At 38.0% G+C, this 23,068-nt stretch overlaps 1 protein-coding gene across 1 annotated transcript in view; it reads right to left on the reverse strand.

The window, feature by feature from the left end:
• Window positions 1-917: 917 nt before the first annotated feature.
• The window catches only part of GNAT3 (G protein subunit alpha transducin 3), a 55,494-nt gene continuing 33,343 nt past the window's right edge, over window positions 918-23,068 (reverse strand). Inside the window, exons 4-8 of the mRNA XM_026504549.4 lie at window positions 22,495-22,652; window positions 17,393-17,521; window positions 6,565-6,694; window positions 6,215-6,368; window positions 918-3,181 (exon numbers count right to left, since the gene is read on the reverse strand). Of these exons, the coding sequence (XP_026360334.1) occupies window positions 2,991-3,181; window positions 6,215-6,368; window positions 6,565-6,694; window positions 17,393-17,521; window positions 22,495-22,652 (762 nt within the window). The 3' untranslated portion in view covers window positions 918-2,990. The remainder of the gene's footprint in view (window positions 3,182-6,214; window positions 6,369-6,564; window positions 6,695-17,392; window positions 17,522-22,494; window positions 22,653-23,068) is intronic.

Raw genomic sequence — 23,068 nt, forward strand, 5'->3', positions numbered from 1 at the left:
TTTTGTGAACCAGTAGAACATGGGATATCTATAATGTACGTTGTAGATTTCACGGAATTTTTTTTAAAAGATTTTATTTATTTATTAGAGGGAGCACAAACTTGGGGGGGGGCAGAGGCAGAGGGAGAGGCAGGCTCCCTGCTGAGCAAGGAGCCCCATGCAGGGCTCAATCCCAGGACCCTGGGATCATAACCTGAGAAGGCAGATGCTTAACTGACTGAGTCACCCAGGCGCCCCAGATTTCCCAGATTTTGAAGCCCCTTTTTCTATAGAGCTTCTTTTTAGAGTCACCAGCTTTAATATTTTGACTACAGGATATTAATACCAATGAATACTCTTCTTCATTGAGCTCTTTAGTCACTAGTCCCAAAATGCAAAGACTTATCTGTTGACCAGTTCATGCTTCTGGAAAAACTGCAAGGACCAGTTGTTCGTGACTCTGTTAGCTGTAAGCCTGCACCAGAGCTCTGAAGTAGTGTGGCATATCTACAATTGGACACATTTTCGAAATGAATGAGTTGGGAGTGTTAATCTGCAGCAAGAGGATTTAAGGGCATTCTGAGTGAGAAAGAGAAACCTCAAATAACAGAAAAGCAAAATAGTATAATAACATTTGAACTTTGACCAAGATGAAGACTGCTTCTTTGAGACACGCCAAAGCCAGAACACTAACTACAGTTGGAAGGTTGAATTTTTCATTTAAACAGGTGTTTGAATTCTAACCAACTTGAATATTGCAGGTCTCAGTGCAAGTTTCTTCCGGCTAAAGCATGGTTTTCCAGATTTTCCATTTTTTATTTTCTTTAGTTCAAAATACTGTGCGTCTAGGCCGACCTTTTTTATTAAAAATTTAAGAAGTGAAATCAGAAATAGACTCAATTTTAAGGAGGGTGATCATTAAAGAAATAATGCAAACATTTATTTTCTCCACTAAAAATTTCTCTTTTTAATTAAGATGAATTGTTTAGCATAACAATGATTTGTGATTGTGAAGGAATTTAAAAAATTCCAATCATTGGGTTGGAAGGAATAGGTTTTGTTTTGTTTTCCTGTAATCCAAAGTGACCTCTAATTTCAGTTGGATCATTTAACATATTTTTTTAAATTTCTCAGAGAACAGTATTTTATAAATATTGATACTTGTCAGTTTTTTGCACATATTGAAATGAGTTACATATTTTTAAAAGAAAAATCAAAACATTTCTGACACCACCATTTACACCAAAAAGAGAAATCCTAAGGGTTAGACAAAGTCGAAATCCAAATAATAGTAATATTTCACAAACTATCTTACTACTTTCTGTAAAATTCTCTTCACACTGTTAGAGAAAAGCAGGTTGAAGTAGAATGGGGGAAAAAAGACACGGCAAAAGATGAAATGATAGTGTTCATGATCTTAATTTAGAATCTCTTAGCATTGAATATCTCCTAGCAAAATGTTGGGTTTTTATCAGATAGGTATTCGTTCTTAGCCAGAAAACTTTATTGAATTCTTGAACTAAATGTTCTCTTTTTTTTGTCCTTGCTATCTTGGGCTCCTTAATAATTTATATTCTGCAAAGAAATTTCCAATTAATTTTTCTTACTATGACATTTTTATTGGATTGTATTTGTTGATAACTCCTTTGTGTTTTTGAAAGTAAAGCCAGAAACACTCCAGTCAAGGGCGTTTATTGAACAGTGGTCATTCCCAAGTGTTTAGAATGGAAATGTTACAGAACCCGGAAGAAGCGACCCTGAGGCAGAGCTACCTAAATCCATCTGAGCTACAGATTGGCAAATGGCTTAATTTCTGTTTTCCTAATTTAGCTGGCAAAGCACTAATTAGCTCCTTTTTCAGGGTAGTTAGTTATAAATCTCATGTACTGACCTACTATTCTGACCTATGTATCACCTTCTACTAGGATAGAGAGAGAGTAAACAATATCGAGACCTGCTTGAAAAGGATATGTTGTAAGTGGTACATATACTTTAAAAAAGAAAGGTCATCTTTTCTGTTTGCAAATGGCAGAGTTTGGTTTGTAAGGCACCAAATTAGCTATTAAAAAGTAGGCTTGACCATTAGCATGCAGTCGAACACTTAGAATACAACGCTGAGAAGCTCAATGTTTCTCTTCTACAAAATCTCCTAATTACTCACTCTTACTTCCTACTTCTTATTTACAAAACCAAAACATACTAAATGCCAAGAAAGTGAATTATTTTTCTCTCTTGTGGTCTAAAATTGTCCCTCCACCATCAGTTGTCATAATGCTCCATGTCACTCTGGAGCAAACTGTGGTAAACGAGTACTCCATTAAGGACTGTTGTTCAGCCTGAACAGCCTTACGCTGTGTATTGACTGCACACAGTCCCATTTTCAATTAGGCTGGTACAAAAAGATAGATTGTTAAAAGCTCCAATTCTAAGGGTAAATTCGGCATGAATGACTTTTTCCCTAAGAAAAATGTAGCAGATAAAATTGCATGCGTTTCTTTCGCATATGGAATTTCCTATCAACAAGTACATGTCTAGTGAACATTTCATTAGCAACTTACTGATTAGGAGGAATTGACCAATTATGAATGGTCTTTACACCATAGGCACAGTTACATACACAGTTACACAGTGAAGACAAATGCCTCTCAAAAATGTGGCCAATGAAATAATACGGAATACCTTGCATTTTTCGTTGTTCTATGATTAGAAATAGATCACAATACAGAAATTTACTACCAAGCAAATTCACTGTCATTGATATGTACCGATAGAGCATTACCAAAATGTACATTTTCAGACTTGAAGATGTGAAAGACAGACACCTCCCCATCCTCAATGTCCCAGAGAAATTGAAACTTACCCAGATGCAGCTGACAGTGTATTAAAATTTTTGTGTGAAAACTTTTTGCTTTAGAACACTAATCTGTTAAAGCTAAACACATCACACAGCACCTTCCTTTTGTATCTTGAAAAGTGTACGTGAGCAAAAGTGGATAGAAGAAGAGGATTGATTAGAAAAGCCCACAGTCTTTTAGATTCTCTTTGATTATTATATCTGTAACTGCATCAAACACGAACTTGACATTTTGGGTATCTGTAGCACAGGTCATGTGGGAATAAATTTCCTTATCTTCTTTCTTTAAATTCAGGTCTAGAAATTGGTTTTTGATGTAGTTCCCTGCATCTTCGAATGTATTTGGTCCTTGTTTAAAAAAAAAAAAAAAAGACACATTAATTGCATTTTAAAAGGAATAAAATGAGGAATATCAGTTAAGTTTTAGGATTTTACTTCGTGTTGTTCGATATACTCAGTGTTCAAAAATCAAGATGGCAATGGTGAATTATCTGGGATTTACGCTATATTAAATTTGTGTTGGGAACCATGCTTACCCCACTGACCGGGGGCTTCACTTGGCCTAAAATACTCACAATATAGTAAAAATACTAAAATACATACATAAATGAGCAATGAAGTCTATATATGTGATAAAGGCTGTGAATATATCTGTGTATGTGGGGGGGTGTGAGTTTTCATATGAACTAAAAAGACTAGAAATTGCAAATGAGCGGATGTGGAATGAGGTGGAGTTCGAGTTGGATCTGGAGGGGTAGCTAGAAGAGAGAAGGGAGTAGTTTGGGTGAAGGCCAAAAAGTGGCAGTGAGAAAGGCCTGTGTCACTAGACTTGAGGATAGGGTTGAAAGTCAGATGTGCTCTTTGGAGAGTCTAGCTGGATGGAAGGGACAGAGTTTTGCAGAGGGACTGTAGCATATCAAGTAGAATGGATGGTATGGGCCAGATTATGGGCTGTGTTGCTAACCGAACAAAGGAGCTGAGGTGACATCTGCAGAACTAGGAAGAGCTGTTCTTGACTGATGCTTTAATAGAGCTAACTGGAGCACTGATGAAGGGTGGGTTCGGGAATGGTTAGCCTCATAGCAGGACACACAGTGGATCAATTGGGAAAGGCAGCAGTAAAATACAAATGCTAAGAAACACAAGGCAGCTAGAAGTGACCTGTGTTGATGGGCTTTATAACAGAATATACTTTGAGGGAACCTAACATAGGATAGGGCAGCAGCATGAAGATTTTCCAAGGAGATATGATTTTTGTTCCTCACTCTATTGTAACTAGGAGAAAAATTCCACGGGGACCCATCTTTAAAACCATGTAATGTGGCTAAAATCCAAAACACTAACAACACCAAATGCTGGCAAAGATGTGGAGCCACAGGAACTCAAAATGGTACAGCCACTTTGGAAGGCACTTGGGCAGTTTCTTACAAAGCTAAATAGAGTCTTACCATACAGTCCAGCAGGTGGGCTTCTAGATACATACACAAAAACTTACATGCACACAAAATCCTGAAATAGATGTTTATAGCAGCTTTATTTGTAATTGGCCAAAATTGGAAGTCACTAAGATGTCTTTCGATAGGTGAAAGATCAAAGAAACTGGCTTATGGGATGAAATATTATTCAACAGTAAAAGGAAATGGACTACCAACCCATGAAAAGACATGGAGGACATTTAAATGCATATTGCATTTTATAATGAAAAGTGAAAGTCTGTCAGAAAATGCCATATATTGTATGAGCATAGCTCTATGCCATTCTGGAAAGGGCACAACTATAGATAGAGTTAAAAGATCAGAGATTGCCACAAGTTGGAGGGAAGGGGTAAAGCATAGGTTTATAGTGGAACACAGATGATTCTGATGGCAGTGAAACTATTCTGTATGTTACTGTAACGGTGGGGACATGACATGAATTTGGCAAAGCACACAGAACTGTAGAACACAGAGTGCCCCTACTAAACTATGGACTTTAGTTATAACGTATCAATACCTGTTAGTCAATTATAACAAATGTTAATAGGAGAAATGGGAAGCTGACCAGAGAGGGAGTAGATGAGAACTCTGCGTTTTCCATTCATTTGTCCTATAAACTAAAACCTGCTCTAAGAAATAAAGCAGTTTATTAGTTAGAAGAAAACATGCAGAGCCTTATTGAGTCTATATTTAGTTTGTAATATTTAACATGGAATCGTGATTCTATTTAATCACATGATAGATGTGTTAACATATAATTAATATTTACAAAGCTAGAAGAAGATAGAAGCACCAGTTTTAGATTAGCATGAATAGCTGCTATGACAGAATGCCATGCTTCTAATAACATCCGGCTACCCATGAAATGAAGTGGTGGAATTGGACTTCTACTTGTGTTTTTTTTGTTTTTTTAAAAAGATTTTATTTGACAGAGCAAGCGTGCACATGAGTGCGGGGGAGGGGCAGAGGCAGAGGGAGAAGCAGACTCTACTCTGAGCAGGGAGCCCCATGTGGGGCTCAATCCCAGGACCCTGAGATCATGACCTGAGCCAAAGGCAGATGCTTAACCAACTGAGCCACCCAAGCGCCCCCGTTTGTCGTTTAAATCATAAGTATTTCCATCTTACATACAAGTTCATTAATGGAGCGTGTAACTATATACAAAAAAAAGTGTCTCTGAAGGAAAAAAAACCCGCTTATAGAGCCTGACCTTTGCAGTCATTAACAGGATCAGCACAAGAATTCTAGGACCTAGGAAAACTGGAAAATGAAAGCTGGAAAGAGAAAATGTCACTATTCTCAAAATCATTCAAGCTGTCCCTCAGGAAACTTAATTCAGACTTTGAGAAAAAACTGCATTATAAAGTTTCATTAGGAAATACATAAAAAGTGCCAGTTTGGGGGGGTGTCTGGGGGGGCGCAGTCAGCCGCGTGTCTGACTCTCGGTTTCCGCTCAGGTCATGAACTCGGGGTCTTGAGATTGGGCCCCACGTCACGCTCCACACTCAGCACCGTCTGCTTCGGACTCTCTGCCCTTCCCTCTTGTTCTCTCCTCTCTCTTTCTCTCTCTCTCTTGAATAAAATTAATCTTTAAAAAATGTCAATTTGGAGCGTATTATATCATTTATAATGTTTACGATGATATAGTTCAGTGTTGTGTAATACACAGGGTAGCAACGCTGGTCCACCTCCTCTCCCATGCATTCATCAGAGCTTTGCTTTAATGCCGACAGTGTAGAGAGGGTGTCCTATTTCTCTGCAAGAGTTCTTCCAGTCTGGATCATACACGTGACTCAGGCAATTACCAGAAGCCCTAACTTCATAAATGTTACCTTTCAAGATGAAGATAGGAAAATATAGGTCTACATAAGAATTTTGTAGAGAATTAAAGAAAAAAGTATCTTACCAGTGTATTCTGGAAAGCAGATACTAAGATGCACTTTGGTTACTTTTTCTTGAAAGAGATCTTTTTTATTGAGAAACAGCACAATGGAGGTGGTTGCAAAGTACTTGTGATTGCAGATACTGTTGAACAGGTGCAGGCTCTCGTGCATTCTGTTCTGTTAGGTATAAAGGTGAGCGTGCGTAGGATTATTATTTGCAAAACATTAACATTGGGCATTATACACCAGGCTCGAGAAGTAACATCTATGTTTGGAAGATCTTCCCTGAGTTGGGGAATGTGGTAGTAATGTTGGAAAGCACAAATGCTTGGTGTTTTGTTTTACCCTGGCTTTATTTTCCGTTGAGACTCACCACTTCCTCATCTTCCACTAGGACCATGTCATAGGCGCTGAGTGCGGCACAAAATATAATGCATGTAACACCTTCAAAGCAGTGAATCCATTTCTTTCTCTCCGATCTCTGTCCTCCTACGTCGAACATTCTTTAAAAAAAATAAAACAGAATAACAAGTCTTACTTAGAACTACCCACCAAATGTTACATTAGTATTAACATTTAGAAGTATAAATGAACGCTCTCATATCTTTAAAAGATAATCTTTTGATTTTCATTGACTATAAAATATTTTATTTGCCCAATTTGCAGCCCAAGGACTACAGAAAAAGAGGAAGTTCAGCTTTTTTTCTTGTTCTGTTCTTTTTTTTTAATTCATGCAAGCTAGATAAAATTGCATACTGACTTTGAGGGATTGGGTAATTTTTAGCAGTTTGCAATTTTAGTAAGAAATTTAGTAGACTTGAGATTTTTTTTTTTTTAAAGATTTTATTTATTTATTCGACAGAGATAGAGACAGCGAGAGAGGGAACACAAGCAGGGGGAGTGGAATAGGAAGAAGCAGGCTCATAGCGGAGGAGCCTGATGTGGGGCTCGATCCCAGAACGCCGGGATCACGCCCTGAGCCGAAGGCAGACGCTTAACCACTGTGCCACCCAGGCGCCCCAGACTTGAGAGATTTTTGATGGAAGTCTGTGCATACGGTAGAAGTGTTGCGTCTCTGTATAGTACACCTGAAACTAATAGAACACTGCGTGTAACTGCACCGGAACTAAAATTAAAAAAAAAAAACACGTCTATGCATAGTCTTGAACAGAACCTACAAAAAGATTGGAGGCTAACATAGTTCTGATACTATGATTCTTGCTTCTTCTCTTAGTTCTTCCTTCATTCATTCATTCATTCATTCATTCATTCATTATTGTTCGCATTTTTTGTGCGAGACACTGTGTTAGGCCTTCCAACACAAAGATGAAAAGATACTGTTACTATCTTCAAAGAGCTTGCTGTCTTGGAGAGAGAAAAACAATATGTTATTATAGGATTATACGATAAATGATATTTTATTTTAAAGATTATATTTACTTGAGAGAGAGAGAGAAAGCAAGGGAAGGGGCAGGGGCAGAGGGAGTGGGAGGAGGAATCTCAAGCAGACTCTTGCTGAGCATGAACCTGACAGAGAGCTCAATCCCAGGACCCTGAGAACTTGACCCCAGCCGAAATCAACCGTCGGACACTTAACTGACTGAGCCGCCCAGGTGCCCAGCACTATATAATAATATACGGATACACAAGGTAAAGTGTGAGCCCAGAGGGAAAGCTGAGTCAGCCTGAGTCATCTTGGAGCTTACGCAGAGGAGCTGTTTGAAAATGCGGCTCGACCCTGTAGCTCAGTAAAGGCACTAGGAGTTATTTTTAAGAACTTCCTTTTGCTTACCCTCCATATAATACACGTGCAAAATGCGTTTCCCAATTCATCCACTTCTTCCCAAGGCCCCTTCTCTTGTACAAGCCACTGACCGTTCTCAGTAGGGCCACAGCCAGAGTTCTGCAACTTCCTACAGGCTTCTCAGCCACAGAACCACACACAGGCTGATCTTAGGGCTCCGGCGATGTGGGTTCCTGCTTAATTTGCCCAGCTTAGTTCATACCACTTTCTTCTTTAATACAGTCCGATCACAAGGCTACTCTTGAAGGTCCTTTAGTATAAACCTAACCTTTTGCTGCTTCAGGACTTTGGTACAGCCCGTCTCCTTCCCAGGTGACTTGGCTCCTTTCTTCATGACATGATCCTGCCTCTTTCTCACCTCGCAGGTCTTACAGTCATTGTCTCCTCCACAAGGAAGCCTCCTTGAGCCTCCATGTGAATTATGTCTTGCCCCATCTCCATTTACTTTCTCTCACATCACATTCTTTCCTATAAAGGATTGCTTTATAGGATGGTGTTAAGGGGATGGGGGGGTTGATATCAAGTGCATATGTCAGTCATCAAGGAATGAGAGAACACGGCATGTCTGGGGAAAGCACATAATTTATATTTTCGGGAACGTGAAAACTTAGGTAAAACCACTGAGATAAACGGCCTGATAATTATTTATTCAATGAATACTTATCATGCCAGGCATTAGAATCTAAAGAAGATTCTAATCTATGTGGAGGTGGTGGTGGCGGCAGTGGTGGTGAGGCCTGTGTGTGTGCGTATGTGCGTGTGAACAGACAGGATATAAATATAGGGAGTGCAGGGGTGAGTCACAATTTGAACTAAACTACCTGGAAACTGCTACTTAAACACTTAAGGAGATGAGGGATTGAGCCAAGTGAGTGTCAGGGACAACGTTCCAGGCAGAGGCAGCGGAGGAAAGAGCGAGAGCACGGGATCTGAGCAGGTGAAAGTAAATTGACCTGTTAGTCCTGAAATAGATGAACTGGGTCTTTTGTATTACACGAGAAGATGACATTTGTATTGCAATCGGTGGGGGAGCTATGGGAGATTTGGGGGCAGAGAATTAACATTGTTTGCTTGTTTGTTATGTTAGGTCACTTTGATCTGAGTCCGGAAGATAGATTTGGTAAGGAAGAGACCAGAGGCAGAAAAATTATGCGGGTTTTGTAATAGTTTACCCACAACATGTTAATTACCGAGAAACATGCAAGCTGTACAGAGATTTCAAAGGCAACACCTGTACGGTAATGAATGCCAATCAGCTGACTTGTTGAAGATAACCGAGAGTAGAGTACATTGTAGAGTACATCCTATTACTTTATGCTTCAGGCAGGGAATAGACATATAGAACTGAATTCCTCAAATCTGTATGTGTGTACACACACACACACACACACACACACACACACACACACCCCAACGCAAAAAGACTTGAGTAGTAGATGGAAAGAGGAGATGCTCACAATATTCAAGATAATGTTGAAGAAATCAGTAGTTAGGTGCTTTGGAAACGTAAATCCAGGGTCAATAAACACTATTGTAGGTGCTGCTAATACCAAACCGTCTGTAGTGTCGGACTTGTAATATAAATGGAGGAAGAGGACAGAATTTTGACTTTAAGGTTATATTATGTGTAAACCAACCAACACATTTAATTTTTAAAAACGAGTCAACACTCTTATAGAAGCAAAGATAATTAATATGCAGTCAGACCTTTAAATTTTAGTCAAATATTTTGTTGATCTATTCTTAGTCTTTTTTTCAGACTTTGAAAACATTTCATCTATAGCTTTATTGATATTATAAAATGTAGGACAAATGGAAATAGTTTAGATCATAACTTATAGTTCCTCCATAAGTTCCCACCAATTATAATGTCTTAAAATTAATGTAACACACCTAATGAGAGTTTATTTGCCAGGGTGTGAGCAGTCCACAACAACTGACTCAAATTTTAAACTATAAACTTATCGGTTCATACCTAGTGTCCACGGTTAGCTTTTAAACTCTTAAACTACCACCAGTAGGTTGGAATTGCCTTCACTGTGTTCTGTCCTTCTTCCCCTAGGACAGACAGTAGTTCTGTGTGTTGTCAAACTGGACAAAAAGGTAAAACTCCCCTTCCCAGATGTTTTGTTCTATGATTTTAATGGTAATAGTATAGACTGTCGGGATTCTAGGTGTTGTGGTCATAGACGAATATGTGGTGGATCATTTGTTGGCAAAGAAATGTAATACTGTGGTTGAACAAAGATACGTGGACTTGTGGATTTTGGTGTGCTGAAGATTGAATATGCATCAGTAGGTTTAAACTCCTGGTAAGCTTTTCAAACTAAAACCACCCATTGTATCTCCACCCACTAGATTTGAACATGGAAGCATCTCCATAATCCCTGTTTCCTCTTTCGTTCTAGTCCTCTTTTCAGGGTTTGCTTCCATTGTGGGCATCTCACAATGGAGAGCTAACTAATCGTGGAATGAGGAGAAAAGTTGCTCGATGGATAGATGTCTGTGCTAACATAGTCCAATATTCAGTCTCCACAGTAGAAATGATACTGCCGTAGGAACCAGATTCCAGGACACCTTGGTTAAGTTTTCCACACCCAACAGGACTTGGGTTTGTCTAACTATCGTTTCTTTTTGAGCCTCTTTTTCTCTGCTTTTATGGCCAACTAAGTAAGCTATCTCCATCTATCTGATTATTTCTTTTTTAAATTACATTTATATTTTCAATTCGATTATATTCAAAACTTATAAATCTGAGGATATTCTATTAGTGGAACTGCTCAGATTCCTGGCACAGTGATCAAATATTTTATCTCAAGGAGGATAACCTTATTTCTCTCATGTTAATAGTTTTAAAATCAGAAAAAAATTTGCAGGGAATCCCTTGCAATGAGAACAGTAATAAGAATTATCAAGATATGGGTATTACCAATTTATGAACTCTGGAGGGAATTTAAACTCCCCAGGAAAAGGGAGAAACAGAAACTTCATGTACTTTCTCTGTTTTTCTTTTCTACAATGTAATGCTCTCAAATGGCTTTCCCAAGAAATAGAATGTTTGGAAAAATCTTTGAGATGAAATTCAGAGCAAGCCCAGCAATCTCGCTGGCTCTCCTGGCTTTCTCTGATCATTCAGCTTCTTCACAGCCTACTGTTGACATTAACATCTTTGTGTAAGGGTAGCTGTTCTCCTCTTCGGGTAAATATATACAATTAGCGAGGGGTATAGTGTGTAATATGACCCTTAGCCCACTGTTCTTTTAATGTATCATGCAGTCTTCACTAAACATGTTTTAATAGGCTTAGCTTTCTCCTGAGGAAGGGAAGACAAAGATTTGTCCTGTGAGGGTTTTGTCAGATTGATTAAAAATGGCTTTTGAAAGTCTTAGACTGCATGCTAATTACCTTCTCATTTTATGACTCACATGTATGCGCATGTGCTCAGGTTGACGTTAGAGACAAAGGTCCAGGGAGCACAGGACATTGCTCTGATGCCGCCTGCCACTACAGAATTGAAATGGTCATTAGCAAATCAGACCAAAAGCTGGAGTTTTGTTTTCATACTGAGTCTATTGGATAATATGTTAGCTCTAAGAAGTGATGTGTTCTTTGCTGCTATTGTAGTAATTTCTTTTCATACATCTCTCTTCACTTTTAGCTCTTCGTCTAAATTTTAATTTGGTGCTTATTTTAGAGTTGTGAAGTATTGAAACCTATTGAAACAGCTTAGAGATTCCCGAAGTAGAAGCTTTTACTTAAATATTTCATTGAATAAGAAATATCTCGTATCTAAAAATATATGTAAGAATATATGTGAATATATAAATATATCAGAATATACATGAATATGAACACATGTATATTCTATCATGACCATTTTGTGAAAAACAAAAGGAGAAATATGAGAAAAACATGCATTCTCGCTGACTGAATATTTGCATTGGTCAAATCTGCAGGGACAATCAATGAGGTAATGTCCATGTGATACAGACTGAGTAGCCTTGATTCCCTGAGTAGTGAAAGTAACCAGAGCATTAATGATATTGAATGGAATGTGCAATTCTCATTTGGGTGAAGAAGTTTTATTTTACTTATTTATTTGTTTGGTAATACATATTTCCTTATTAACTCTGATAGCTCAGTTGGAATTCTTAAATTAAAAAAAAGCTTTTAAATGCCCAAGTTGTATGATACAGCTAAAAATCCACAGGCAAGGCTTTTAAGTGACAGCTGAACATTGATTATTTAACTAACCACGGCATTAATGTAGGGCAAGTCATCAGGGCTTTATGGCTTTATATTCAGCAATTGAGTTGTGTAGACTATTTTAAACAATTGGGAAAACTGTTGAGTTTTATGGCTTTATGTCAAACAGTTGCCTAAATATTTAACCATACCAGATTATTCACTCTTCATATTAGAATAGATTATAATGAAGTAATCTGTACTTTGTAGTGCTTACAAAATTATTACATAATGTAGGATAGCCAAAGATTGCTAGTGGTACTGCAGCTAATTTGTTAGAAGTCTTTGCTCTTCCTATAAAGTATGTGACTTCTCTTGGAAAAAAGGGCATTTCTGACATCTATATATTTGACCACAGATAAAGCAGACCTAATCTGGGTTGGAATTTATTTTAAATTATTTTGTTGAGTGGAGTCGTTCTAAGATACTTGGTTGTATCGGAATTGGTATAACTTCTTAAGATGGCCACATATGAAAGGACCACATACATCTGTGTCATCACTATACAGACATAGCAAAGCGGCCTGACCAAGTCTTTCCCTACTGTGCCAAGTTCTGAAAATAGATCAGGGTAAATATTTGTGGACAAAAGAGTTATGCACAGAGATCATTCTAAATCCCTTAATTGCTAGCGATAGAAAAAACAGAATCAAAAGGACTTATAACCATAAAAAAGTCAGGTCTCTAAATGCTCATAGTTGTTAATAACATGATGTACTTTCTACTCAATGTGTGGTGTCTGTTCGGAAATTAAAATGCCCAGTAGATAATTCTCTTAATTATTGAATAACATAATTTATAAAGTCATTAAAATATATCACTAGAATAAATTAGACATGTTATAGAGCTTACTGTTTGGATAATATTGACCGTGCACATACCTGAAACAAATAAATAGTTATCTATGAGTTATTGCTCTGTGAGATTTAGGAGACAACGATAAAGCTAACTTGGGATCTAGCAGCAGACTCACTCTTAAGCCGACTCACACCCCCACAAAGAGGAACACAGTGCACATGAACAATTTAAAATTCAAGAAAATTATAATTTATGTCCTATCACAGATCCACTCGAACATTATTGAAAATAGTTATGTTGAACTTAACAAAACCTGAAGCTCTACATTGTAATAGTTGCTGACTTCTCTTTGACATAGTTTTATGTCCTTTCAATCCTCTTCTTGTGGAACAATTGGGAAGTGACTTCTCTATAATTGTTTGATAAGCCTTGTAAATCTTTAAGTTCTTTGTCCTGAGGAATTATTTTATAACGATAAAAGAGCTCACACTTGTATTTTCCATTTACATAGTACTTTAACATCTGTAAAGATAATTCTATAAAGATAATTTCTTTTATGTTTGACTGTTGGAGTTCTGGTTTGATAAGAACTCTAAGGTAATCCCCATCAAATTAGGTGATACAGGAAGATGATGCAGTGTATTGGCAGAGAGAATTTTTCATTTTGATGCTCCTGTTTAAAATTCTACAGTTCTCTAATTTAATATGCAAATTTAATCTTTAGTTTTGAATAATCATAGGATGATGCCTGCTATGTGAATACAAATCAATGCTACTGCAATGTATTTTAATACCTGGGCACTTACTGAAATGAAGTTGGAAGGTATCTTATTTTTATACTTTCTATTTTGAAATACTACCAAATTTTACACTACAAAAGCCTGTGCACCTTTAGATAATCCTATTCAGCCCTTTCAGAAAAAAAAGAAAAGTGATTTAACTGTGGGAATTTATTAAGGGATTAGTATGTCTCAGTTGCTGTGATCAAACTTAAAAATGTGATTAAGTGATTTTAAATAGTTTCTTAAGAAAGTAGAGTTGCCTTTTTTATATTTTGTAGTAAAATTTAAATATTTTCAAAATTTCATTGTCTTTTTTTTTTTTTTTAAAGATTTTATTTATTTATTTGACAGAGGTAGAGACAGCCAGTGAGAGAGGGAACATAAGCAGGGGGAGTGGGAGAGGAAGAAGCAGGCTCATAGCAGAGGAGCCTGATGTGGGGCTCGATCCCAGAACACCGGGCACGGCCTGAGCCGAAGGCAAGCGCTTAACCGCTGTGCCACCCAGGTGCCCCCAAAATTTCATTGTTTAAACACTTGTGTTTAGAGAAATTCCCTGCATTTGAATGAGTAATTAATATTCTCCATTTCCTTATTGAAGATGCCTTCTAATAACAAACCCTCTTTAGTGGGAGGAAAAGCAAAACCTATTAAAAGAGTTAAAAACCTGTTCTCATGAATGGCAAAGAGGTAGTAGTTGTGTAGTGCAGAAAATGTTACGTCAAAAAGAAGTCCTAACTTGGCTTTACAAGCCAGTTCCCAGACACCTTCCATTTCAGCAGTAATGCTGTCAGAGAGCATTAGCAAGCCCTTTCCTAGGCAAGATAGGAAAGTAGCAGAGGCAATCACCTACCTGTGGGGCTCAGACAGTGCCTCACAAACCACGGCGCTGCGAAAGGACGGGAAAATGATGATGCACCGATGGGGGTTTAGAGGTATAATCTGAAGAGGCCTATTATGAGGTCACATATCTTTAAAATAAGGTTTTATTTTTTTAAAAATTAATGCAAATGCTGTATTCTACTCAATATAATTTTTAAAATTTTATGGGTATTATTTGGTACTGAGAGAAATAGATGTTCCAGGAAATGAACGTGAGTTTCTGAGGTTTGGGGTGCTCTTTGGCAGTCGTCGTATCTCCTGGTTTCAAAAGCACAGATGTGCGAAGGTACCAGAGCCCTGCCAACTGAGAGAGAGCTCCCCGGGGCTATCACTTTATCCCCTGTTCCCTCTTGTCTCTGAAGGGAGTTATGAAGGATCAGCTACATTGGAAGGAGCACTTAATCTATGGGAGAAAGAATGATTTCTGCTCCGATTTACTTCATAGCCACAGAGGTATGTAGTGTAAGAAGGGTGGTCTTGGAAGTTAGAAAGATGTGTTCTGTAATCACATTTCTAGCACTTCTATGTATGATCTGGGGGAAATCTTTTATTTCATTTTAGCCTACTTTTTTTTTTTTTGACTCTTTGTCTAACATAAGGGCAGGAATGCTCAGTTCAACATGTTTCAAGGAGTGTGTATGAATAGGGTCCATACAGTGATTGGTGTGGCACATTTATTCATCCGGCAAGAGCTGACCGTAGGCCTACTCTGCGCTAGCCACTGGGATAATCACAGAGGTGGTACTGTAAAGACACGGCTCCTACCCTCCCGGAGCTCAGAGCATATGAGACAGAAACAGAAACAAAAGACCAAACAAATAAAGAAGGCGATTTCATATATTAGTAAGGTGTTTTTTTTTTTAAAGAACAAAATAGTGTGATATTTCAATGTTGTAAAAGGCATTGGCTCACATTGGTAGGGCAAGTGAGAGCTGTTTGCATTTCTTCCCAATACTGTGTTTAGTGACCTCGCATTGCTAAGTGGCAATTAGCCATTGTTACGGTATTTTTATACCAAGGGAATCTTCAAGCACCACACATCAGGCTTTCCTCTTCCCCTGTCCCAGAGAGCTATTGATACGTTTACCAGCACATAATTGGGTATAGTAGTGACAAGTATACACAGGGATGGTAGACAGAACTATCAAGGCTCTGTGAGGAGACAGCAGCTCGTTTGGGAACTTAATGATAAGGAGTCAGTCCTTGCAGAGATCCAGGGTCAGAGCATTTTAGGCAAACAGAACAGCAAGTGCAAAGGCCCTAAGGTTTGGAATGTTCAAAGAACAGATACTTAAAACAGATAATTTATGACAGTGACCATTTCTGAGAAGATACTAAATTGGTGTTGCATGGACTGACTGGAGTTGTAAGCTTCTAGGTATTCAGTATGTGATAATAATTTTCATAGCTGGTTTGTGATCCAGTCTAAACTCCAGAAAATTCCATTAGCTTGTGTAATGCTTTGCCAGGCTTAGGAGGGGCGAGGGTCCTAGCAATTGGACTTGGATTCCCATCGGAAAGCCTTAGAGACTGGATCAAAAACCAGGAATCTGGAGAAAGTAGTTGCCAAAGAGGAACCGCACGGCAGCCATGACAGGACTGGAGACAAACTGCTCACATTTGCCAAGAGTAGATGTTGATCCAAGTCTTGGCAGTCCCTTTGTCCTGGTTTGATCTTTGACTCATCTGTCAGAAAATTAACTGTTTGTGGACCTGAAATTCAGGTGTAAATTTTGAAGAGCTTTCTTTGATATTAACTTGAAAATATCCTGGCTATCTATGTAACATGTATTCTAATTAGATATTCTGTCTCACCAATTTTAATAATAAAAACATTTTTAAAGCTTTTATCCCACCAAAGTCAGTTTTGCTTCACAAATGGATACAGATAATTCATGTCACTTTTGTTTGGTTTTTCTACTTTGAAAAAATATTCCCAGTTTGCATCCACGAATGAATTTATTAATTGCATTTTTATTTTTTTCATTTTATTAAGTGGTACATCTGGAACCTGGTTTTAATGTTTAACAGTCCATCTTATGCACAATCCACAGGGAGAGGCACTTAAGTGTCGTGACATTTTATAACACTACGGTTTGGATTTCCATTTCTTGGTATAGTAAATGAGTGGTTTTACAGTAGCATTTCTAGAAAGGTCTTGATAATGTGACAGCAATAAAAATAGTGGACTCATTTTCATACCCAAAACATTCTTATAAAATAGGTCTTGTTATTTCAGTAAATAGCATCACATTCAAATAGTTCTCTCAATTATTTGCATTTTTTAAATTAAGGGAATGAATAAGAATATTTCAGGCAAACGGGAGACTGGAGGGCAAAGGACATAGTATCTGTGCCACCTGTTACCTAAATTTTATTTAAATATTTTCTCCCTCTCTCTCTCTCTCTCTCTTTTTTTTTTTTTTCCAAAGTAGAATATCAGTTTCAAGAGGAAATTGAAATCTAGCTCCCACCTGGTCAAGATGAGGCATGTTTCTAAGGAAGGGGTGGGGCTCAGGATGAGGGGTGGGTGTAGGGCCGCAGGAAGGCAGTAAGAGCAGGTGGTACTGAAAGCGAACGAGGTCTGGGAAGGATGCCCAAGCACTCCCTGAACTTGAATATGGGTTAGACCTTTCTCTGTGAAAAAATATTGAATATTTCTGTTGATGATTAGAAAAGACAAGGGTGCATACCTGAAATGCAAATCTTTAAAGGAGAATTGAGTTTCAATGATTCCAGTTGTTTTCACTCGAGAATGTAGCACGTCTTGCTCGTTTGGGACATATCCAGGAGCTGTGATTCTGTCGACATCATTAAGGTAGCTAATAAAACAACAAAAATAGTGTACAGTTTTCAAATTTATGTTCGAAGAGGCCAGGATTCGGTACAAATGAATTTTTACTTCAGGGCCCATTAAAATCAGTGAGCTCTAGACCGGTGCTTTCTAAATTCTGCTCATCGGAGCTCGGTGGCCCGATGCGGCCGAGTGCTAAGTGTGGCCCACAGCTAACCCGTGGAGGCCTCTTACAACAGTTGCTAGGTCGCTGCTGCCTTAGCCTGTGTTTTAGGAGGTGTATGTAACAGAATTGATGGCGTATGGACATATTTCAGAGAAAAGCTCTATTTTCAGGTTTTGATCATCCAAAACCAAAATGCTATCTTATTATACTAGGCACTAGACTATCCTAAAAATGCTGTAGTTTGAATTTAGGCACCTTGAATTTTAAGAGAGTAATTGGTTGCAATAATGTTGTTCTCCACAGATTATCTAGTTTAGGACTCTAGACCATTTGTGTCAAGTGCCAAGATTATATACAGTTAGTGCAATTAAAATAAAAAAACTTTTGACTTTCTTGCTGGCTCACAATGGAACTAACTCATGACATTGGTGACCCAGCCAAGGGACAGAAGGCTGGACTTAGACACTGCATTCACTCCTACTGCTCTTCTCCCCCCCCCCCCCCCCCCATGTATCAGTGTCCTTAACTCTTTCCTGGAGGGCTTCTTTAAAAGCCCTACCATTACCAAGCTGAATACCGCCCTCTCTTTGCCCACAGGATGTAGGGATCGTAAGGAGGAGGAATAGGTCTGAGTAAACTGCTCTCTAAGAGTCTGTTAGATGAGAGGACAGAAGCTGCTCCTGGCCTCCTTTTTGAAACAAGATCATGTCTTTAAACTTAGAAGTATTTCATTGCTTTCAAAACAGTTGACAACCACTATTCTAGACTTTCATTACTAACACTTTAATAGCTTAGCAAAATGGCTACTTCTGCGAAAATACTAAATAGAGATAGTTTAATATAATGGCGAACTTTTGTCATAAAAGCCTTACAGACTTTTACTAAGTTCACATACGTAGCTAAATAGGAAGATCTCGGTGGGCACCCATCCATCCAGACAGAATTCGAGGGCTAGGATCTAGCTAAATATTACTTACCATTCAAAAGTTGAATTTTTCAGGGCTAAGTTGAAGAGTTATTATGTGTTAGTACCTCACACAATGCCTTAAACAGCAAAACTATGTTATCACTTTAAAAAAAAATTAAGAGCAATACGGATAATTTATTCTCGCAGGATCTTTCTGCTTTTGAGCTGAAAAAAACTGAGTGAATGCCCCAAAGGGATTTTGGCCAAATGACAAATAGGGAATCACAGTTCAGAAACACGTGTATGTGCGATGTGAAAATTTATCACCATGCTTTATTCTAATAAAGCTGAATTTTTTTTAAAAGCAAAAGACAAATCAAGATACAGATATGTCAGAAGAAAATACTGCAAGATTTTTCCGTTTTATCTGTTTTCTATTTTGTGAAGCCAGGTCCTTTGTGAATTTCCTATTGACTAATTCTGCGTATGGGTACGGTCTACTGGTCTACCGTTGGTCAGTTGGTTCACGAAGGAACAACAACAACAAAAGCAAACCTGTCAACATAGCGATTAAATTCATTTTAATGATAGCTAAATGAATACTTTGGTAAAGACACATTTAATGTACTTTCATTTGCATGTACAAATGATTGCAAGCAAAGCAGAAGCTTTAGCAGAGTGACAAATTTGCATTTAAGATGCCTGCTTTTAATAAATATAAGATTGGAGTGCTCAGGCTTGTGGTCTAGAACTTAAGCCAGAAGCCCAACGTACATATAGCTCAAATTGTTAAACAAACAAAAAACCCGATCAAACAAAACCCTGATTCTTTTTCTAATCATGTAAAAATAGTATTTTTTTTTTCCTGGTAAAGTCTTTGTTAAATCTTATGGCTTATAGAATTTAAATAGCACACTAGATTTAAATAGCACTCAATCAGTAAACCATGAAGTATTAATGAAAATCTTTCCCCTGTTTGTCACTGTCATGCCCTTTTCCTATCAGTTTGCTAATACCGCTGAGGGCAGGTTGGTGTTGTGTTGTCAAGGACATTGCCTTCCCTGCTCCGATTAGGACTTACTTCTTTGTTAGCCTAAATTTGAAGGGGCTATAGGTTTGTTTGTTTGTTTTTTTTAAGATTTATTTGAGAGACAGAGTGCAGGTATGCATGCACACGTGAGTGGGGGTAGGGTGGATGGGGGTGGGGAGTCGTGGGGAGGGGCAGGGGCAGAGGCAGAGGGGGAGAGAGTCTTAAGCAGACTCCTCATGAGCACAGAGCCTGACCTGGGCTGGTCTCACAATCCTGAGATCTTGACCTGACCCTGAGATCAGGACCTGCGCCGAAACCAAGAGGCAGAAGGTCAACTGACTGCACCACCCAGGCTCCCTGAAGAGGCTCTAGGTTTGAAAAAATAATAAATATCCTATTTTGACCAAAAAAAGAAAAAAGGCAAAAGGGGAAAAGGGGGAGAGAGGGAGAAGAGAAAGGGAGGGAGGGAGAGAGGGGAAGTGGCCACTGCCCCATATAATACATATGAAATAAATATGGGTGTGGTACCTATCTGATACTATATTTAGTTGTAAAATGTGAAGGTAATGCAGTATTTGAAAAAAATCTGTGAATTTTTGGAAGAAAGCAATGGCCATTCAGCTGTTTTCCTTTGTGTTTTATTTAATCCTTCTTTTAAGGGCCTTTAAGGGCAGAAAATGTTCATCTTTAAATTTGGGGGTGTTTTAATAAACATTTTCGTAGACACGGAGGTGGGAGTGAAGGTGGAGGGGTGGATCAGATTTCTTGTTCTACTGGTCTGTAAATCAACCAGGGTATTTAAAACCATTACGAGCAACATTCACAAAATGGGTACAAATGTGTAATTGTGTTTAATTTGAACAGATAAATGTTTTTAATCTGAATCTATAATGTGATAGTTCCATTGTAAATTATATATTCTGTGTGTCAAAACAGGAAAACTAAACTGAAGGTTAGAAAGAAAAGAAAATACAATAAAAGGTTATTTTATTATTACAATAAAAAGTATTTTAACAATACTTTTTTTTTTTGCTATTGAAGAGCAAAGTATCCGGTAAACATAATGATAGTACAATTGCAAACATACTTAGAATATTTGAGTGGAAAAATAATGCTTAATTGCTAATGTATACCCCAAACTAAATCTATTAAGTACAGCTATTGAAGGGGTTCAGGACAGCACACCCCCTGTATCCCGGAATGTGCCACTTTGGCATGTGGATTATTTTGAGCTGAAGGCGCCGAGACTCTGCAGGCTCAAGAGAACTCTTGCCCCTCCCTCCACTACCTAGAAGAATCTAAACTGAGAGTCTTTGCCCTCGATGTAGCAGAGATACGTTTTATCTCAGTGGCCCATCTGCATGGCAGGACAAATATCTAATTACCAAACATCTGCTCCTCTTATCGCTCTGTGAAACACATTCCTTTCCTCTCAAGTCCCAGACCACTACCCCCTTCTGTTTAGTTCGGAATACCATGCATACCTCATTTCACCTGACTGAATTTTCCATGCCCATGTAGGTTCCCTGTATGTACACCTACGAGATTTGATTTTCCCCTGTTAATCAGTCTCACATCAATATGATTTTTAGACCAGCGAGAAGGACCTTGGAGGGGACAGGGATTCATGGTCTCCAACACTATTTTGTGCTCGCTCCGGCAGCACGTATACCAGCACCATTAACCTCTCCCTTCTTCCCTAGAACTTACGAATCCCACAGTTCAGTTTCTTATTGTGACTGCCCGTATCAATGATTTATATAGAAAAGCGGTGTTTTTTGTACTACACAGAGTTCTGTTCGTTCATATTACAACGTGTGGCTAGGTACTGGGACACATAAAACAATTCTTTGAGTTTACGTAATCATATGATACGCATTCTCTACTCCACCAAAGAGGCAAGAGCAGGACTTTCCTCCAAGGGCTTTGGAATTTAAAATGAACATGAGTGAGTAATCACAGAAGACTGTTAGCTTTTCCTAAAATTTATATGGTTTGTTTCCTCTCCATAATCCTGACCATCATGATCAGAAATCTGATGTATCAAGCAAGTTTCATTGTTCTGTCCTCCTATAGCCTTTCATTTGGTTCATCTTTACCGTATCTTTTTTTTAAAAGTACTAACACGTTCTGTTTGGGAGTTCATCAAAAGGGCTGTATTTATACCTTTTTAGACATTGGTGTGCATGGACATATAGTGTAAGTGATTATATTTGCAAACGTGCACGCATGCTTGCAGGCATAAAACCACAGTGTACGTTAAAAATCGCTTACTAAACTAGAAATTTAAAATAATTTTGATAATGAAATTATACCTATTGTCATAACCTCCTAATTTCTTTGTGGCTGATAATTGCCTACTGGATGATATTAGCTGTGAATATTATATAATCTTTCTTGAGACTCAAACAGAATCCCATAACACACAAATATTTTGGAAATCATTATTTTCTTCTAGAATTCTGTATCCTAATCATCGAACCGAAGAAGCCAAAGAATGTATCATTAATAAAATTATTTTAGACGATGATTTCAGTAACTGGACTAGAAATGACATGAACAGCCCGAAACCACAGTATGCACGCCAGTGATCCGTGCTGGTGTTGAGGACAGTGCAGAGTGATGAATTCTTTTCAACTGGGAAAAAATATTTGTGAAATAGGGGTCTCAGGCAGATAGTTTCAAAGTTAGTTATTTTAAATGCTCTTTTGCTTAGATTTTTAAGTTTCACGATGTCACCTTGATCTTTATTTCTCTTCAACTACATTTTATTTTAGTCTAACAAAATGTAAAGCTGTTTGCTTTCCTCATTGGTGATTACAAATGCGGAGTTTGAAGAATTAGAATTCTTAATATAAAATGTTGCAACTATAGCTGCCGTCAAACGCATTCACTTACTAAGCTGCTGAGTCGTTGAGGTGATACTCAGATGCTCTTTCAAAGCAGGCCTGAACTCCAGGGTCCCTCCAGAGTCGTTTTATTACCTCGGCCAGTTCCGGTGTCATGCCACCATCTTGCAGAGTGGTTGCCATCGCACAAAGTTGTTGTTGGTCTTCCTAGAGCAATGTTTTTGTGGCAATGATATAGATGTGTTGTTATTTGGAATCACATATCTTTTTTCTAATAGAGTATTTCAATTTTATTATTTTTATCTTATTAGGTAATAATTTTGTTGAGCATCTATTCAATGTATCTTAAGGTCAATGGAATCTTAAATTTCCTTATAATGGCTGAGTGAAGAGTTCGGTATTGCAAAAAATATATAGTGTTATAGGGTGAAAATAGGATATTTTGATATAAATCATTAACTTCTGAATATTAATACTTTAATGTAAATCCATTGAGATCTCAGTCAAAATGCAAGGAGAAAATACAGTGTCTTTTACAAATGAATCTAAAACTAGGAGGTTAATTGGCCAAACCAAGAAAGACAATGAGCATCAGAAGAGTCAAACTCAAACTACTTTGTGCA

This window comes from Ursus arctos, unplaced genomic scaffold (genome assembly GCF_023065955.2).
Source record: "Ursus arctos isolate Adak ecotype North America unplaced genomic scaffold, UrsArc2.0 scaffold_3, whole genome shotgun sequence".
NCBI lineage: Eukaryota > Metazoa > Chordata > Mammalia > Carnivora > Ursidae > Ursus > Ursus arctos.